General features: G+C 48.5%; 1 protein-coding gene across 3 annotated transcripts in view; it reads right to left on the bottom strand.

Moving 5' to 3' along the window:
- The window catches only part of CREM (cAMP responsive element modulator), a 249,487-nt gene that overhangs the window by 77,493 nt on the left and 153,685 nt on the right, over window positions 1-18,309 (bottom strand). For all 3 annotated transcript variants that reach the window (XM_063922130.1, XM_063922129.1, XM_063922132.1), the window contains exon 3: window positions 9,318-9,412. In XM_063922130.1, the coding sequence (XP_063778200.1) occupies window positions 9,318-9,412 (95 nt within the window). The remainder of the gene's footprint in view (window positions 1-9,317; window positions 9,413-18,309) is intronic.

Raw genomic sequence — 18,309 nt, 5'->3', positions numbered from 1 at the left:
TAGCCTGGGGATTCAGTCTCCGGTTAGCGCCTGTGACCAGTGTAGGGTATTAAGATGTTGGCTCCGGACGCCCCTCAAAGCGCCAATACTGTGTGCCGCTGAGCCATCCCGGAGCGCAGCTGCTCAGAGCTGCGCTCCTACTCTTGTTCCACCATATCTCGCCTCTTCTGATCTTCTGGCTCTGTAAGGGGGTGGCGGCATGCTGCCGGGGTGAGCGATCCCCTGTGGCGGGGAACGTTCGATCCCCTCAGGAGCTCAGTGTCCTGTCAGCGGAGATAGTGGCTCAGACCCCGCAGGGCAGACACTACTCCCCCCCCCCCTTAGTTCCTCAAAGCAGGGAGGCTGTTGCCAGCAGCCTCCCTGTAAAATAACAAACTGTAAAATAAATTTTTACAAAAGAAGCTCTCCCCTAGCTGTGACCGGCTCCTCCAGGGCACATTTTCTAAACCGAGTCTGGTAGGAGGGGCATAGAGGGAGGAGCCGGCCCACACTCTCAAACTCTTAAAGTGCCAATGGCTCCTAGTGGACCCGTCTATACCCATGGTACTAATGTGGACCCCAGCATCCTCTAGGACGTAAGAGAAATTTTAATATTTTATTATGCAGCCTATTCATCTGGGGACGGCAGCCTTAAAGCTCTTTTACATGACAACCACCTCCCTTATGACTTACCCAGTGTCTTCATCTTGAGGGCTGTGCCTTTCAGCTCGTCTGCATGGGTGCATCCATCCAGGACTTCCATGGCATCTTCTATCTTCAAGAGCTTTTCTTTGCTTCTCCTTCACAGTCAGAAAGCCTCCCGCCTTCTTGCACGGACTAATATTAGCTGGTACAAGGGGGCTGTCACGATCCGGGTATCTGGACGCCATTACTTACCCTTCAGATGCCTCCTAAGGCTGGCTCAGCGTTCCAGGACCGGATCCCGCTGTTCCTGAGTTTCCACATGCAGAATGTCAGAGTGGTGATTTCATCAGCCGCGGCCTCCGCTGTGCCCGCGTGGTTAAATGTGCGCTTGTCAGTCTGGCGTCTCCTGTCTCCTGTGGCCGGCGTCGCCATTACTGTTTCAATTCTCACATGGATTACAAACCAAACTTCCCTCCAAGTGTCTGCATGGGCGCAGCCATCTTGGATTTTGTCATCTGATTATTTCCACCAATCTGCTGTCTGTATTGTTGATTTGCATAATTGCCTAGCCAACCCCTTCCTTGCTGCAGGTATAAGTATGCTGTGCCTGAGCAAGGAAGGCGTCAGTGCTTTGGTTGTCTAACCTAGTTCCAGTTTGTCTCTCTCCTGTGGTTGTCTTCCAGGTTCCAGCTCCTGTCTCCAGACTTCTGCTATAGAGACCCGCACCAGCATTCCATCTGCGGTGTAGCCTGACTCTCCGATCCATTCTGGACTCACCTGTTTCCAGCTACAACAATCACCTGCTTCCAGCCCAGCTTCCAGCAGTGTACAGCCTCTCTTAAAGGGCCGGTGTCCTTTCTGCAGTTTACCACTCTCCACCGGTATTATTATTTCACCGCTCTCAAACAATCACCTGCTTCCAGCCCAGCTTCCAGCAGTGTATAGCTTCTCTTAAAGGGCCGGTGTCCTTTTCTGCAGTTTACCACTCTCCACCGGTATTATTATTTCACCGCTCTCAAACTCCAAACTTCATTATTATTTCATCGCTCTCAAGTTCGTTTATTATTTAACTGGTTCCAGCCAGTATCCACTCCGTACCAACAACAGTCTGGTTCCAGCCAGTATCCACAGCAGCCGTTTTACCTTCAGCAGCCCAGCCTTTCCTGGAACATCAGCTGGTACGATCCTGGGTTCTCTCCATTGCTACAGTCAGGCCTGGTAAGGACTTTCCAACTAGAAGATTATAAGAACTGTCTCACACTACCAGTGCCTGTGGCCCTTGCCACCCTGTGGTACCCAGGAATTGTATTTATCCTCTGTTGACTTTTATGTTTCCTTTTACTGCTGCTGTGTTACGGAGTTTGTCATAATAAACATCATTGACTTTTATCCTGGTTGTCGTGGTCACGCCTTCGGGCAGTTATTCTACATGTTACTTACATGTCTAGGGGTCTGATACAACCTCCCAGGTTCCGTTACATCTCAGCCCCTACAACTGAGGCTGCCTCCCGTCAGCTCAGGCCCTCAGTTGTGACAGTAAGCACTGACCTAATGAATCCAGCCGGAGACCAGGATCAAGCGGCCAGGCCGATGCAAGAACTGGCAGCCCGACTTGAACATCAGGAGGCTGCACAGGGCCACATCATCCGCTGTCTCCAGGATCTCTCTACACGGCTGGATGGGATTCAAACGACCCTCCGTGGACCTGGCACGTCCGGTGCGTCCACTACAGTAACACCAGCTGTAACCCCACCCACCTTACCCATTTCCAGTCCACATCTTCATCTTCCAACGCCAGCAAAATTTGATGGATCTCCAAGGTTCTGCAGGGGATTTCTCAATCAATGTGAAATCCACTTTGAGCTTCTACCTGGCAATTTCTTCAGTGACCGTACCAAAATTGCCTATATCATCTCCCTTCTCAGTGGCTCAGCCCTTGACTGGGCATCACCTTTATGGGAGAAGTCTGATCCCCTGCTATCCTCCTATACTGACTTTGTAGCTACATTCAGGCGCATCTTCGACGAGCCAGGCCGGATAACATCTGCTTCATCTGAGATTCTCCGTTTACGCCAGGGAACACGTACTGTGGGACAGTATCTTATACAGTTTAAAATCCTGGCATCCGAACTGGCATGGAACGACGAGGCCCTGTATGCTGCATTCTGGCATGGCTTATCAGAACGCATCAAGGATGAGTTAGCTACCAGAGACTTGCCCTCTAAGTTGGATGAGCTAATTTCTCTTTGCACGAAGGTTGATCTACATTTCAGAGAGAGAGCAACCGAGCGAGGAAGATCATCTACTCCTAAATCTTCTGCTCCTCCTCCTCGTCAACCATCTCCATCCAAGGATGAGCCTATGCAAATTAGTCGTTCCCGTCTATCTCCCGCTGAGCGCCGAAGACGTCTCTCTGAGTCTCTCTGTCTCTACTGTGCAGCTCCGTCGCACACTATCAATGCCTGTCCCAAACGTCCGGGAAACTCCAGATCCTAGCTCGCCAAGGAGAGGGCCGGCTAGGAGTAATGATCTCCTCTCCATCTCCTCATGACTGTAACCTCCCAGTGTCGCTCCAAATTGCTCAACGTTACAGGAACGTCATTGCCCTCCTTGATTCCGGAGCAGCTGGGAATTTCATAACCGAAGCTTATGTTAAACGGTGGTCCCTACCCACCGAGAGACTGTCCTCGTCCATCTCTTTGACTGCCGTGGATGGCAGCAAGATTTTTGACGCAGTCATTTCCTTAAGGACTCTTCCAGTTCGTCTGAGAGTGGGAGTTCTTCATTCTGAGTATATTTCTTTTTTAGTGATTCCAAGAGCCACACATCCAGTGGTTTTAGGCCTTCCATGGCTCCGTCTCCACAACCCATCAATTGACTGGACGACTACGCAAATACTGGCATGGGGTCCCTCCTGTGCTGAGACTTGTTTAGCCAAAGTTCTTCCTGTTTGTTCTTCCTTCCCCAGGTCATCTGATGTTCCGCCTCCTCCATATCAAGACTTCACGGACGTGTTCAGTAAAGCCTCTGCTGATATCCTTCCTCCTCATAGAGAATGGGACTGCCCAATCGACATCATTCCAGGGAAGGTTCCACCGCGAGGCCGAACTTATCCGTTGTCTCTGCCTGAGACACACTCCATGGAAGAGTACATCAAAGAGAACCTGGCGAAGGGTTTCATCCGACCATCTTCTTCTCCAGCCGGCGCAGGCTTCTTCTTCGTTAAGAAGAAAGACGGTGGTCTGCGTCCGTGCATCGACTACAGAGGTCTGAACGACATTACCGTCAAGAACCGATACCCTTTACCCCTGATTACCGAGCTCTTTGATAGAGTTAGTGGTGCAACTATTTTCACAAAGCTGGACTTGAGGGGTGCCTACAATCTCATCCGAATCCGTGAGGGTGACGAGTGGAAGACCGCCTTTAACACCCGTGACGGACATTATGAGTACCTCGTCATGCCCTTCGGATTGAGCAACGCTCCAGCAGTCTTCCAGCACTTCGTGAATGAGATTTTCAGGGACATCTTGTACCGCCATGTCGTGGTTTATCTAGACGACATCCTCATCTTTGCTAATAATCTCGAAGATCATCGTTTCTGGGTAAAAGAGGTTCTTTCCCGTCTCCGTGTCAATCACCTCTATTGTAAATTGGAGAAGTGTGTGTTTGAAGTTAAAACCATTCCGTTTCTAGGTTACATTGTGTCCGGTTCCGGACTAGAGATGGATCCTGAGAAACTCCAAGCAATCCAGAATTGGCCTATACCCTTAAGCCTCAAAGGGGTCCAGAGGTTCTTAGGGTTCGCCAATTATTATAGAAAATTTATACGAGACTTTTCCACCATCGTGGCGCCTATCACTGCATTAACCAAGAAAGGTGCTAATCCGTCCAAGTGGTCCGAGGAAGCTACACAGGCCTTTCACCTTCTGAAGCAACGGTTCATCTCTGCACCAGTTCTGAAACAGCCCGACACCGACTCTCCTTTTATCTTAGAGGTAGATGCCTCCTCCGTTGGAGTAGGAGCAGTGTTATCCCAGAGGGCCAAAGATGGACATCTACATCCTTGCAGTTTCTTCTCCCGGAAGTTCTCCCCAGCTGAGCGCAACTATGCCATTGGCGATCAGGAGTTGCTAGCCATCAAGCTCGCTCTGGAGGAGTGGAGATACCTGTTGGAGGGAGCTTCCCACTCAATCACCATACTTACCGACCACAAAAATCTTTTATATCTCAAAGGCGCCCAATGTCTGAATCCTCGTCAGGCCAGATGGGCACTTTTCTTCTCTAGGTTTGACTTTAAACTCCAGTTCTGTCCGGGTTCTCAGAATCGTAAGGCCGATGCCCTTTCCCGCTCATGGGAGCAAGAAAATGAGTCCGAGTCTGCAGACAAGCATCCTATTATTAATCCGTTGGCATTCTCCACGGTAGGGATGGACTCTACGCCTCCACCAGGGAAAAGTTTTGTTAAGCCAGTTCTAAGGAAGAAGCTCATGCATTGGGCCCATGCTTACCGTTTTTCTGGACATACAGGCATTCAGAAAACCCTTGAATTTATTTCTAGGTCCTACTGGTGGCCAACTCTGAAGAAGGACGTTATGGAATTTATTGCCTCCTGCCCAAAGTGTGCCCAACACAAAGTCTCCCGCCAGTCGCCTGCGGGGCAACTGGTTCCATTATCTGTTCCCCGTCGACCTTGGACCCATTTGTCGATGGACTTTGTTTCCGATCTACCTATCTGCAACAAGTTTAATACCATCTGGGTGGTAGTTGACCGGTTCACCAAGATGGCACATTTCATCCCTCTCACCGGTCTTCCGTCAGCTTCCAAGTTGGCTCAAGTGTTTATACAAGAGATCTTCCGACTTCACGGTCTTCCTGAAGAGATCATCTCGGATCGTGGAGTACAATTTGTAGCCAAATTTTGGCGAAGTTTGTGTCAAGCCCTCCAAGTCAAGTTAAAGTTTTCCACGGCTTACCATCCTCAGACCAATGGTCAAACCGAGAGGGTGAATCAGGACTTGGAGGCCTTCCTCCGTATATATGTGTCTTCCTCTCAAGATGACTGGGTTCAACTCCTTCCTTGGGCCGAGTTCAGCCACAACAATCAATACCATTCCTCATCTTCTTCTACACCATTCTTCATTAATTATGGATTCCACCCTAAAGTCCCAGAATTCCAACCGCTTCCCGCAACTTCTGTTCCAGCAGTGGATGTCACCTTGCGTCAGTTTTCAAATAACTGGAGGAACGTCCGCGCAGCCCTGCTTAAAGCCTCATTCAGGTATAAGAAGTTTGCCGATAGGAAGCGTAGAGCGGTTCCTGCTCTCAAGGTGGGTGATCGTGTGTGGCTGTCCACGAAGAATTTGAGGTTGAGAGTTCCCAGCATGAAATTTGCACCTCGCTACATCGGACCCTTCAAGATTGAACAAGTCATCAATCCTGTTGCCTACAGGTTACAGTTACCATCCTTCTTGAAAATACCCAGGACATTTCATGTTTTTGTTGAAACCGCTGATCCTGAATCGGTTTCATTCCGCACTTCCTCCAGCTCCCAAAGTTCAGACTCAACGGGGAGTCGAGTACGAGGTGGCCAAGATTTTGGACTCACGTTTCCGTTACGGTCAGTTACAATACCTCATTGACTAGAAGGGCTATGGTCCTGAAGAACGCTCTTGGACCAATGCCTCAGACGTCCATGCTCCTGCCTTGGTCCGAAATTTCCACGCAAAGTTTCCTTTAAAGCCTAAGAAGTGTCCTGGGGCCACTCCTAAAGGGGGGGGTGCTGTCACGATCCGGGTATCTGGACGCCATTACTTACCCTTCAGATGCCTCCTAAGGCTGGCTCAGCGTTCCAGGACCGGATCCCGCTGTTCCTGAGTTTCCACATGCAGAATGTCAGAGTGGTGATTTCATCAGCCGCGGCCTCCGCTGTGCCCGCGTGGTTAAATGTGCGCTTGTCAGTCTGGCGTCTCCTGTCTCCTGTGGCCGGCGTCGCCATTACTGTTTCAATTCTCACATGGATTACAAACCAAACTTCCCTCCAAGTGTCTGCATGGGCGCAGCCATCTTGGATTTTGTCATCTGATTATTTCCACCAATCTGCTGTCTGTATTGTTGATTTGCATAATTGCCTAGCCAACCCCTTCCTTGCTGCAGGTATAAGTATGCTGTGCCTGAGCAAGGAAGGCGTCAGTGCTTTGGTTGTCTAACCTAGTTCCAGTTTGTCTCTCTCCTGTGGTTGTCTTCCAGGTTCCAGCTCCTGTCTCCAGACTTCTGCTATAGAGACCCGCACCAGCATTCCATCTGCGGTGTAGCCTGACTCTCCGATCCATTCTGGACTCACCTGTTTCCAGCTACAACAATCGCCTGCTTCCAGCCCAGCTTCCAGCAGTGTACAGCCTCTCTTAAAGGGCCGGTGTCCTTTCTGCAGTTTACCACTCTCCACCGGTATTATTATTTCACCGCTCTCAAACAATCACCTGCTTCCAGCCCAGCTTCCAGCAGTGTATAGCTTCTCTTAAAGGGCCGGTGTCCTTTTCTGCAGTTTACCACTCTCCACCGGTATTATTATTTCACCGCTCTCAAACTCCAAACTTCATTATTATTTCATCGCTCTCAAGTTCGTTTATTATTTAACTGGTTCCAGCCAGTATCCACTCCGTACCAACAACAGTCTGGTTCCAGCCAGTATCCACAGCAGCCGTTTTACCTTCAGCAGCCCAGCCTTTCCTGGAACATCAGCTGGTACGATCCTGGGTTCTCTCCATTGCTACAGTCAGACCTGGTAAGGACTTTCCAACTAGAAGATTATAAGAACGGTCTCACACTACCAGTGCCTGTGGCCCTTGCCACCCTGTAGTACCCAGGAATTGTATTTATCCTCTGTTGACTTTTATGTTTCCTTTTACTGCTGCTGTGTTACGGAGTTTGTCATAATAAACATCATTGACTTTTATCCTGGTTGTCGTGGCCACGCCTTCGGGCAGTTATTCTACATGTTACTTACATGTCTAGGGGTCTGATACAACCTCCCAGGTTCCGTTACATCTCAGCCCCTACAACTGAGGCTGCCTCCCGTCAGCTCAGGCCCTCAGTTGTGACAGGGGCAACTGGCTCGCTGTGGCCATCTTGTATTTACAAAATTGGTGCTATTTGAAATGGTAAACCGCGCCACCAGTATTCTGCATGTCGCCTGCTGCCGAACTCTGCAAAGGTGAAGTGTCTAGTCCCACCGCTTTGCTTTCCGCCGCCATAACCTACCGCACCTCAAGCCATCGACGCCATGCCCTTCGCCAATTCCCACAGCAGCGGCAGACAGTGCCGGGATCCAGACGGAAGCCGCTATGCTGATAGAATGCTGGGTTTGCAGAAACCGGAGATCAGCCGTCTGCTCCAGTCTCAGCAGCCAACACAATACAATATAGGTCAGCTGGTCGGGTCTCCTAGTTTTTAAGTAGGTTTACAAACCAGGAGACCAGATTGGCGACCAGGATTGTGTGTGTGGGTCGGTTGGCGGAGGGTACACACTTCTCCAATATTGGGCAAACAGATCGGTCGGGAGTCGGAACTCTCAAGGATTGGACAAGAGAGTGTACCCAGCTTAAGCCTAAACACTAAGCTTGAACTGCCAAACCCTCTTTCATCTGGCCTGGGGGGAGAAGCTTGCTGTTTAGCCTTTATGAGGTAAGTGCACAGAGAGAACACACTAAACCAACACAGCAACAGGGGCGATCACGGTTTCCTCACAGTATTCATGCTGACAATTTGAAATGTATCCTTAAACATAATACTGCAACTACAACTTTATGTTCCTGTGAGATGAATACATCTTCTCCAATAAATCCAATATGAACTGAAGAATAAGGACTATACTTGGCAAATAGGAAAATTTAGTTTATGTTCCCAGAGGACAGCACGTAATATTTGAAGTGTGGGGTTGATTCTGCGTGGAATGTATAAAGACCACACTTTTTACAGCATTTTGTTGCTCTTTGTGGAACTTTGGAATAAATTTATTTGATTTCAAATTATTGTGGGAAATCAATTTGTGATTAGTGCTTTCTCAATTAGCGCTACAGTTTTGAAGGACAAGTTAATACAGGTTGAGTATCCCTTATCCAAAATGCTTGGGACCAGACGTATTTTGGATATCTGATTTTTCCGTATTTTGGAATAATTACATACCATAATGAGATATCATGGTGATGGGACCTAAATCTAAGCACAGAATGTATTTATGTTACATATACACCTTATACACACAGCCTGAAGGCAATTTTAGCCAATATTTTTTATAACTTTGTGCATTAAACAAAGTGTGTCTACATTCACACAATTCATTTATGTTTCATATACAACTTATACACACAGCCTGAAGGTCATTTAATACAATATTTTTAATAACTTTGTGTATTAAACAAAGTTTGTGCACATTGAGTCATCAAAAAACAAAGGTTTCACTATCTCACTCTCGTACAAAAAAGTCCGTATTTCGGAATATTTGGATATGGGATACTCAACCTGTATCATTATACAGGGTATTTCTGTATTCAAATAAAAATTGTACCACAAAAGTGTCCACACACTTAGCCACTGAGCTCTATGAAAAAGACAAATTAAAATTCTCATATTTTGTTTGTTTGTTTGTTTGTTTGTTTTTTTACTAGCAATGTGAATTCTTCACATTTCTTACTTACTTATATGATGGTCTCCTTACAAGAAGTTCTCTCTCTTTCTGGCTGTAACCCTCCTTGGGTGATTCTGAAGGGTCACAATTCTCCATCTGTGTTACCTAAAACAAAGAAAACACATTAAACTCACAAGTACTAATTCCACCTGTCATTCCCAGAGACTCAGCAATTACAGAGTATGACCGCAAAGTGTCATCAGAATGACAGTACTTTGTGACCCCCCCACCCCCACCCCACACACACGCACACATCTCTCCCACCCTACAGAAGTGGTCAGGAAAAATGGGGATGTTGGATAATGTATTCTACAACGTTGTTTGCAGCTGTACAATGTGGAGAATTTAATACAGCCATTAAGGGCTTTATTCATCCTATAGGATGAATAATGGGCATCATTCAGATGTGGTTGGAGTTGCTAACACTGCTGCTTCCTTGACAGCGCTGCATGGTAATGCATTGAAAAATGACAGCTTGTTGGTTGGTGCGTTATCACCTTCCACTTATCACTGCTTTATTACTTCTGCAGGCTTAATACATCTACCCCTAAGGGAGAAGGAAGTTTCAACCAGGTTGCATTTCACAACATCTGGAGAAGATTTGTAATGTATCATAGGAAAAGAGTTTTCTTTCCGAATGTACAAGATTCATCAAGTGTAAATTGTGTGATGGGAAAGTGGAATATACATTTACATATTATTTCTGCTGTATATTTGAAATCAGTGCAAACAGCACCCATTACATTTAAAGATAGATTTCCCTTTTAGGTGGAGGGGGGGGGGGGGGGGGGGGGGTGCGCGGCGGGGATGGGATTCAATTGTCAGTGCCAGGCACCCGACAGGGCAATTCAATAGTTACTCCGAGCACGAGCAGCCACTGGGGCTGGTATTTCTGCTCGCAGCCCCCTGAGCTGGTGAGCAGAAAATGTGCAAAAAGTGACCAATTTGGACACCTACACTCCACTTTTCCTGTCATACCCAGCACTGTGATCGGGTTTAGCCATTTTACGCGTTAATTTTATTTTATTTTTTTTATTGCGTCCGCCCCCTTTGTCACTGCCTGGAAAATCTGAGAATTATTCCAGAATAAGGTTGCTACATTTAAAGTGGTTGCAACTATGGGGTTAATTTAGACCTGATCGCTGCTCTGCGTTTTCGCACAGCGGGCGATCAGTTCCAAACTGTGCATGTCACACTGGTACAAAGTGGATCGCTACTCAGCGATGGGTTTGTGCGACAGATCCGTTCGCACGGGCGATCGCAAGGAGATTGACAGGCTTTTGTGGGTGTCAACTGACAGTTTTCAAGGAGTGTCTGGAAAAACACAGGCGTGTCCATGCATTTGTAGGGAGGGTTCCTGACGTCAATTCCGGTCCTGGACAGGCTGATGTGATCGCAGCGGCTGAGTAAGTACTGGGCTGCACAGAGCTGCACAAAATCGGTTTATACAGCTCTGCTACACATGCGTTTGCACACTTGCACAACTAAAATACCCTCCCCCTGTAGGCGGAGACTATCTGATTGCAGTGCAAAAATCGTTTGCTATCAATCAGGTCTGAATTAGGCCCTATGTACTAAGCCTTGGAGAGAGATAAAGTGGACGTAGATAAAGTACCAGCCAATCAGCTCCTAACTGCCATTTACAGGCTGTGTTTTTAAAAAGGAGATTTATGGTAGACTTACCATGGTTAACTCTTTCTGCGAGGTACACTGGGTTCCACAGGGAATACATCAGGGTGTAGAGCGGGATCTTGGATCCAGAGGCACTATCAGGCAAAGCTTTGACTGTCCCAGGATGCATTGGGGCCTCCTCTATAATCCCACCTCCAGGCACTAAGAGCTCAGTTTTGTTAATCAGTCCAATAATATAGGAGCAGGTAAAAGAGAAGGCAGATGTTTGTCACATAGAACCACAATTTCACGACAGGAGAAGGTACCAGCGGCTAATGCCATACAAACCCAAAGAAGCTAGGTGCGTCAGGGTGGGCGCCCTGTGGAACCCAATGTACCTCGCAGAAAGAGTTAACCATGGTAAGTCTACCATAACTCTCCTTTCTGCAGCGGGGTACACTGTATTCCCAGGGAATAAATCGGGGATGTCCTAAAGCAGTTCCTCAAGGGAGGAGACGCGCCTTAGCGGGTAAGAGAACCCGGCGTCCAAAGTGAGCATCCTGGGAGATGGAAGTATCAAAGGCATAAAACCTAATGAACGTGTTCACGGAGGACCATGTAGCCGTCTTGCACAAATGTTCTGGGGATGTGCCACGGCGGGCCACCCAAGAAGGTCCAACCGATAGAGTAGAATGAGCTTTAACTTCCGCAGGAGCTGGGAGTCCAGCCTGTGTATAAGATTGTGCAATCACCATTCTAATCCATCTGGCCAAGGTTTGCTTATTAGCAGGCCAGCCACGTTTGTGAAAACCAAACAAAACAAAAAGGGAATCTGACCTCCTGATAGAGGCAGTCCACTCCACATAGATAAGGAGAGCCCTAACCACATCCAAAGAACGTTCTTTGGGAGACAAATCCGAAGAGTCAAAGGCTGGAACCACAATCTCTTGGTTAAGGTGAAAAGAGGACACCACCTTAGGCAAATAGCCTGGGCGTGTTCGTAGAACTGACCAGTCCCGGTGGAATATGAGAAAGGGCGGACGACAGGACAAAGCGCCTAAGTCCGACAACCGTCTTGCAGAGGCAATAGCCAGCAAGAACAGAACCTTGGCTGTGAGCCATTTAAGGTCCACCGATTCAAGAGGTTCAAATGGAGACTCTTGCAGAGCATTCAGTACAACAGACAAATCCCATGGATCCACAGGAGGGATATAGGGAGGCTGAATCCGAATAACGCCCTGAATTAACGTCTGAACATCAGGTATAGAGACAATTTCTCTCTGAAACCAAACCGACAAGGCAGATATATGAACCTTGAGGGAGGCCAGATGAAGACCTAAGTCCAGGCCTCTTTGCAGAAAAGCCAGTATCCTGGAAGTTCTGAATCTATGGACATCGTAATTCTCAGCACACCAGGTGTAGTAAGAATTCCAAACCCTATAATAAATCCGGGCAGATGCCGGTTTGCGGGCTTTCAACATTGTTTAAATAACCGCCTTTAAAAATCCATTGGGGAGTGATGCTTCAAGAGTCACGCCGTCAAAGCCAGTCTGGCCAGGTCTGGGCAGAGACAAGTTCCCTGAACGAGGAGGTCTGGTCGTTGAGGAAGCAAAAGGGGATGCCCCATCATTAGACCCTGCAGGTCCGAGAACCAATGCCATCTGGGTCACACTGGAGCAACTAGAAGCAGCATACCTCCTTCCTGTTTGAACTTCCATAGAACCTTGGGCAGGAGTGACACTGGAGGGAACACGTATGGCAGCCGAAAGTTCCATGGAATTGACAGTGCGTCCACGTACACTGCTTGAGGATCCCTTGTCCTTGATCCGAAGACTGGAACCTTATGATTGTGTTTAGACTCCATTAGGTCTACGTCCGGTAGACCCCACCTTTCCACTAGGAGTTGAAAGACTTCTGGATGAAAACTCCACTCTCTGGCGTATACGTCCTGACCACTGAGGTAGTCCGCTACCCAGTTTAGGACACCAGGAATGAACACTGCAGATATACTTGGCAAATGGCGTTCTGCACAACAAAGTATTTTTTACACTTCCTTCATAGCCATGCAGCTTCGAATACCACCTTAATGGTTTATGTATGCCACTGTCGTGGCGTTGTCAGACTGTACCTGACCCGGCCTGTTCCGTACAAAAAGCAGGGCAAGTGAAAATGCATTGAACACCGCTCTTAGTTTTAGGATGTTTATTGGGAGGAGTGATTCTTCCTTGGTCCACCGAACCTGAAAAGAGTGTTGCTCCAACACCACTCCCCATCCCCTCAGACTGGCATCCGTCGTCAGGAGGACCCAGTCGGGGAGCCAGAAGGTACGGCCCCTGCTCAATTGCTGGTCCTGGAGCCACCAGGTCAGCGACAAACAAACTTCCGGAGTCAACAAGATCCTTTGGCATCTGATCAGATGACGCAGGCCGTCCCACTTGGCAAGAATTAATCGTTGCAGAGGGCGGGAATGAAACTGAGTGTACTCCACCATGTCGAATATCGACACCATCAGGCCAAGTACTTGAATCGACACTCTGGGGTGATGGATGAAGTGTCTTATCCTGCCCTGGATTTTCAGGACTTTGTCTGGAGACAGGAACAGTCTCTGACTGTGTCCAGGAGCGCCCCTCTGAGCTGGGACCAACGAGGACTTCTTCCAATTGATCAGCCATCCGTGGGCTTGTAAGCAACTCAGAGTCAATTGCAGATGACTGAGGAGGACATCATGGGAACTCACCAGCATCAGCAGGTCATCCAAGTACGGCAGGATTCTGACTCCCTGGTGACGGAGGTGTGCAGTCATCACGGCCATAACCTTGGTGAAGATACGAGGAGTCGTGGACAGTCCGAGCGACAGAGCCTGGAATTGGTTGCGACTGTCGCCAATAGCAAACCGCAGGAACTGCTGATGCGATATGGCTATAGGAATATGCAGATAAGCATCCTGTATATCCAGGGATACCATGTAATCTCCGAGTTCCACCGCCAGTACAATAGAGCGCAATGTTTCCATACGAAACTTGGAGACCCTCACAAATTTGTTCAGTGACTTGAGGTTGAGAATAACCCGAAAAGGCCCATTGGGTTTCTGCATAAGAAACCGGGTCGAATTATAGTCTCTGCCATGCTGGGACTGAGGTACCGGCACAACCACTCCTGTACTCAGGAGAGAACCTACCACCGTTTGTAGAGCCTGCACCTTCAACGGATCCGAAGGGAGTACCGTAGTGCAGAACTGGTGAGGGGAACGTCTCTTGAAGGAGACAGCGTACCCGTGACAGACAACTTCCAGTACCCAAGCGTCTGAAGTGGTCTTTAACCTGACCTAGGCGAACTGCAGAAGTCAGCCTTCCACCCTGAGGTCCCCCAGGGGGAGGCCCGCCCCATCATTCAACAGGCTTGTCTTGTTTTGAAACAGGCTGACGGGCTGCCCAGGACTTTTTCATCTTGGACTTGGTGGTCTTGGGAGCCTGAGTGTCACGATCCGGGTATCTGGACGCCATTACTTACCCTTCAGATGCCTCCTAAGGCGGGCTCAGCGTTCCAGGACCGGATTCCGCTGTTCCTGAGTTTCCACATACAGAGTGGTCTTTTCATCAGCCGCGGCCTCCGCTGTGCCCGCGTGGTTAAATGTGCATCTATCAGCCTGGCGTCTCCTGTCTCCGGTGGCCGGCGCCGCCATTACTGTTTCCCAGACCACATGGATTACAAACCAAACTTCCCTCCAAGTGTCTGCATGGGCGCAGCCATCTTGGATTCTGTCATCTGATCATTTCCACCAATCTGCTGTCTGTGTTGTTGATTTGCATAATTGCCTAGCCAACCCCTTCCTTGCTGCAGGTATAAGTAAGCTGTACCTGAGCAAGGAAGACGTCAGTGCTTTGGTTGTCAAACCTAGTTCCTGTTTGTCTCTCTTCTATGATTGTCTTCCAGGTTCCAGCTCCTGTCTCAAGACTTCCACCATAGAGACCCGCACCAGCATTCCACCTGCGGTGTAGCCTGACTCTCCAATCCATTGTGGATTCATCTGTTTCCAGCTACAACACTACCTGCTTCCAGCCTCAGCTTCCAGCAGAGTACAGCTTCCCTTAAAGGGCCGGTGTCCTTTCTACACTTTACCACTCTCCACCGGAATTATTATTTCTCCGCTCTCAAGTTCTACATTTCAGTTCACATTTCATCGCTCCCAAAGTTCATTTATTATTTAACTGGTTCCAGCCAGTATCCACTCTGTGCTAACAACAGTCTGGTTCCAGCCAGTATCCACAGCAGCTGTTTTACCTTCAGCAACCCAGCTCTTCCTGGAACACCAGCTGGTATAATCCTGGGTTATCTCCATTGCTACAGCCGGGCCTGGTAAGGACTTTCCATCTAGAAGATCATAAGAACTATCTCACACTACCAGTGCCCTGTGGCTCCTGCCATGCTGTAGTACTCAGGAACTGTATTTATTCTTTGCTGACTTTTACGTTTTCTTTTATTGCTGCTGTGATGCGGAGTTGTCATAATAAACATCATTGACTTTTATCTAAGTTGTCGTGGTCACGCCTTCGGGCAGTTATTATTCATGTTACTTACATGTCCAGGGGTCTGATACAACCTCCCAGGTTCCGGTACATCTCAGCCCCTACAACTGAGGCTGCCTCCCGTCAGCTCAGGCCCTCAGTTGTGACACTGAGATTGTATGGGGTGAGACTGACCCTTGACTTTCCCTTGAGGTCGAAAGGAACGATAAGTGGTAGTCTTCGTCTTCTGAGCAGAAGGATTAGAAGGAGGAAGAAAAGCAGTCTTAGCAGCTGCTAATTCAGACACTATTTTATTCAGGTCCTCTCCAAATAAAATATCCCCCCGTAAAAGGGGAGTACTTCCAAGGTCTACTTGGAGTCCAAATCCACTTTCCATGACCTTAACCACAGTATGCGGCAAGCCAGGACAGACATGAATGACGCTTTAGCCACCAGTAACCCCGCCTCAGAGGACGCCTCCTGAATGTAATAGGCGGCGGTGCAGTGACGTACGGTGAGCTGAGCCAGGTGAGGCAGAGCTTTTCCTGTCATACTAACGTTTGTGCCAGAGTTTTGAATGTATAAAGTATATGAAAAATACCAAGAATATGTTTGAAATATCTTCTTTATATTATTCTAATAATTTTGATAGCCAAAACTGTGGAGTAAAAAGTCTATGGCAGGTGAGGCAGTGCCTCACCTGGCTAACTTTTCCACACATCTCTGATCAAAACTCACCAAATTTCCAGGAGTTTATACTGCTGCACCTGTGTATAATGCCCAGATGTATCCTTTGGCTCATATATTGCATGTAAATCTGGCTCTGGTGCTAGCCAGTGCCTCCTGAGCTATTTAGCTCACCGCACGTCCCTGCGGCGGTGCATATATGAGTCAGGCACAGTCTGGCTTTGTCAGAAACATCCACGGGCAGCTCATCCTCTAACACCTGAACCCACGCCTCAATACCCTTTGCGGCCCAAGAGGCAGCTATGGTGGGCCTATGAATGGCCCCTGCGAGGGAATATATAGATTTCAGGCATCCCTCCACACGCTTAACTGTCGGTTCCTTCAGGGAGGTGACAGGCAGAGTAGACGACACCACGAGACGGGTGACGTGAGAATCCACTGGCGGTGGGTTCTCCCACTTACTACATAACTGCATGGAGAGGATAGCGAACCAAAGCCAGTTTAGGAAGTGGGAATTTTTTACCTCGGGTAGACCAGGGTTCCTTCCTGATGTCCACAATATGATAAAAAACGAGTTTTATGGTAAGAACTTACCTTTGTTAAAACTCTTTCTGCAAGGTACACTGGGCTCCACAAGGATATACATTGGGGTGTAGAGTAGGATCTTGATCCGAAGCACCAACAGGCTCAAAAGCTTTGACCTTCTTCCCAAGATGCATAGCGCCGCCTCCTATATCACCCCGCCTCCGTGCACAGGAGCTTAGTTTTGTTAACCAGCCCAATGCAGTAGCAAGTAAAAGAGACGACAACTGCCAGTTGCCACAAACACCACACTCTCCCGACAGGAGAAGTGTCAGCGGCTAATACCATACCAACCCAAAGAAGCCAAGTGCGTCAGGGTGGGCGCCTTGTGAAGCCCAGTGTACCTTGCAGAAACAGTTTTAACAAAGGTAAGTTCTTACCATAAAACTTGTTTTCTGCTGCGGGGTACACTGGGCTCCACAAGGATATACATTGGGGATGTCCTAAAGCAGTTCCTTATGGGAGGGGACGCACTGTAGCGGGCACAAGAACCCGGCGTCCAAAGGAAGCATCCTGGGAAGCGGCGGTATCGAAGGCATAGAACCTAATGAACGTGTTCACTGGAGGACCACGTAGCCGCCATGCACAATTGTTCAAAGGTCGCACCACGGCGGGCCGCCCAAGAAGGTCCAACAGACCGAGTAGAATGGGCCTTAATGTGATCAGGAGCAGAGAGACCAGCCTTCACATAAGCATGTGCAATCACCATTCTAATCCATCTGGCCAGAGTTTGCTTGTGAGCAGGCCAGCCCCGTTTGTGAAACCCAAACACAACAAAAAGAGAATCAGATTTCCTAATAGGAGCAGTTCTCTTCACATAGATACGGAGTGCCCGTACCACATCCAAAGACCGCTCTTTGGGAGACAGATCAGGAGAAACAAGTGCCGGAACTACAATCTCCTGATTAAGAAACCACCTTAGGTAGATAGCCAGGACGAGTCCTAAGAACCGCCCGGTCACGGTGAAGTATCAGATATGGGGAACTACAGGACAAGGCACCCAAATCCGACACTCTTCTAGCTGAAACAATAGCCAGCAGAAACACCACCTTAAGGGAAAGCCACTTAAGGTCAGCTGAACCAAGAGGTTCAAACGAAGACTCTTGTAATGCCTCCAAAACCACCGACAAGTCCCAAGGAGCCACAGGTGGGACATAGGGAGGTTGGATACGCAACAAGCCCTGAGTAAAGGTATGCACATCAGGTAAGGTCATAAATTTTTCTCTGAAACCACACCGACAAGGCAGATATTTGAACCTTGAGGGAGGCCAGACGCAGGCCTAAGTCCAGGCCCTGCTGAAGAAAAGCCAACAACTTGGCTATACTGAACTTGGAAGCGTCATAATCGTTAGATGCGCACCAAACAAAGTAAGAATGCCAGACCCTATAGTAAATCCGAGCCGAAGCCGGTTTCCGGGCCCGCAACACAGTTTGAATGACCGCCTCAGAAAACCCTTTAGCCCTTAAGACGGAAGCTTCTAGAGCCACGCCGTCAAAGACAGCCGGGCTGGGTCCTGGTAGACACAGGGGCCCTGAACGAGGTGGTCTGGGCGTTGTGGAAGTCGAATTGGACGCTCTGACGATAGGCCTTGCAGGTCTGAGAACCAGTGCCGTCTG

Source organism: Pseudophryne corroboree, chromosome 5 (genome assembly GCF_028390025.1).
Source record: "Pseudophryne corroboree isolate aPseCor3 chromosome 5, aPseCor3.hap2, whole genome shotgun sequence".
NCBI lineage: Eukaryota > Metazoa > Chordata > Amphibia > Anura > Myobatrachidae > Pseudophryne > Pseudophryne corroboree.
This window is presented reverse-complemented; position numbering and strand designations above follow the sequence as displayed.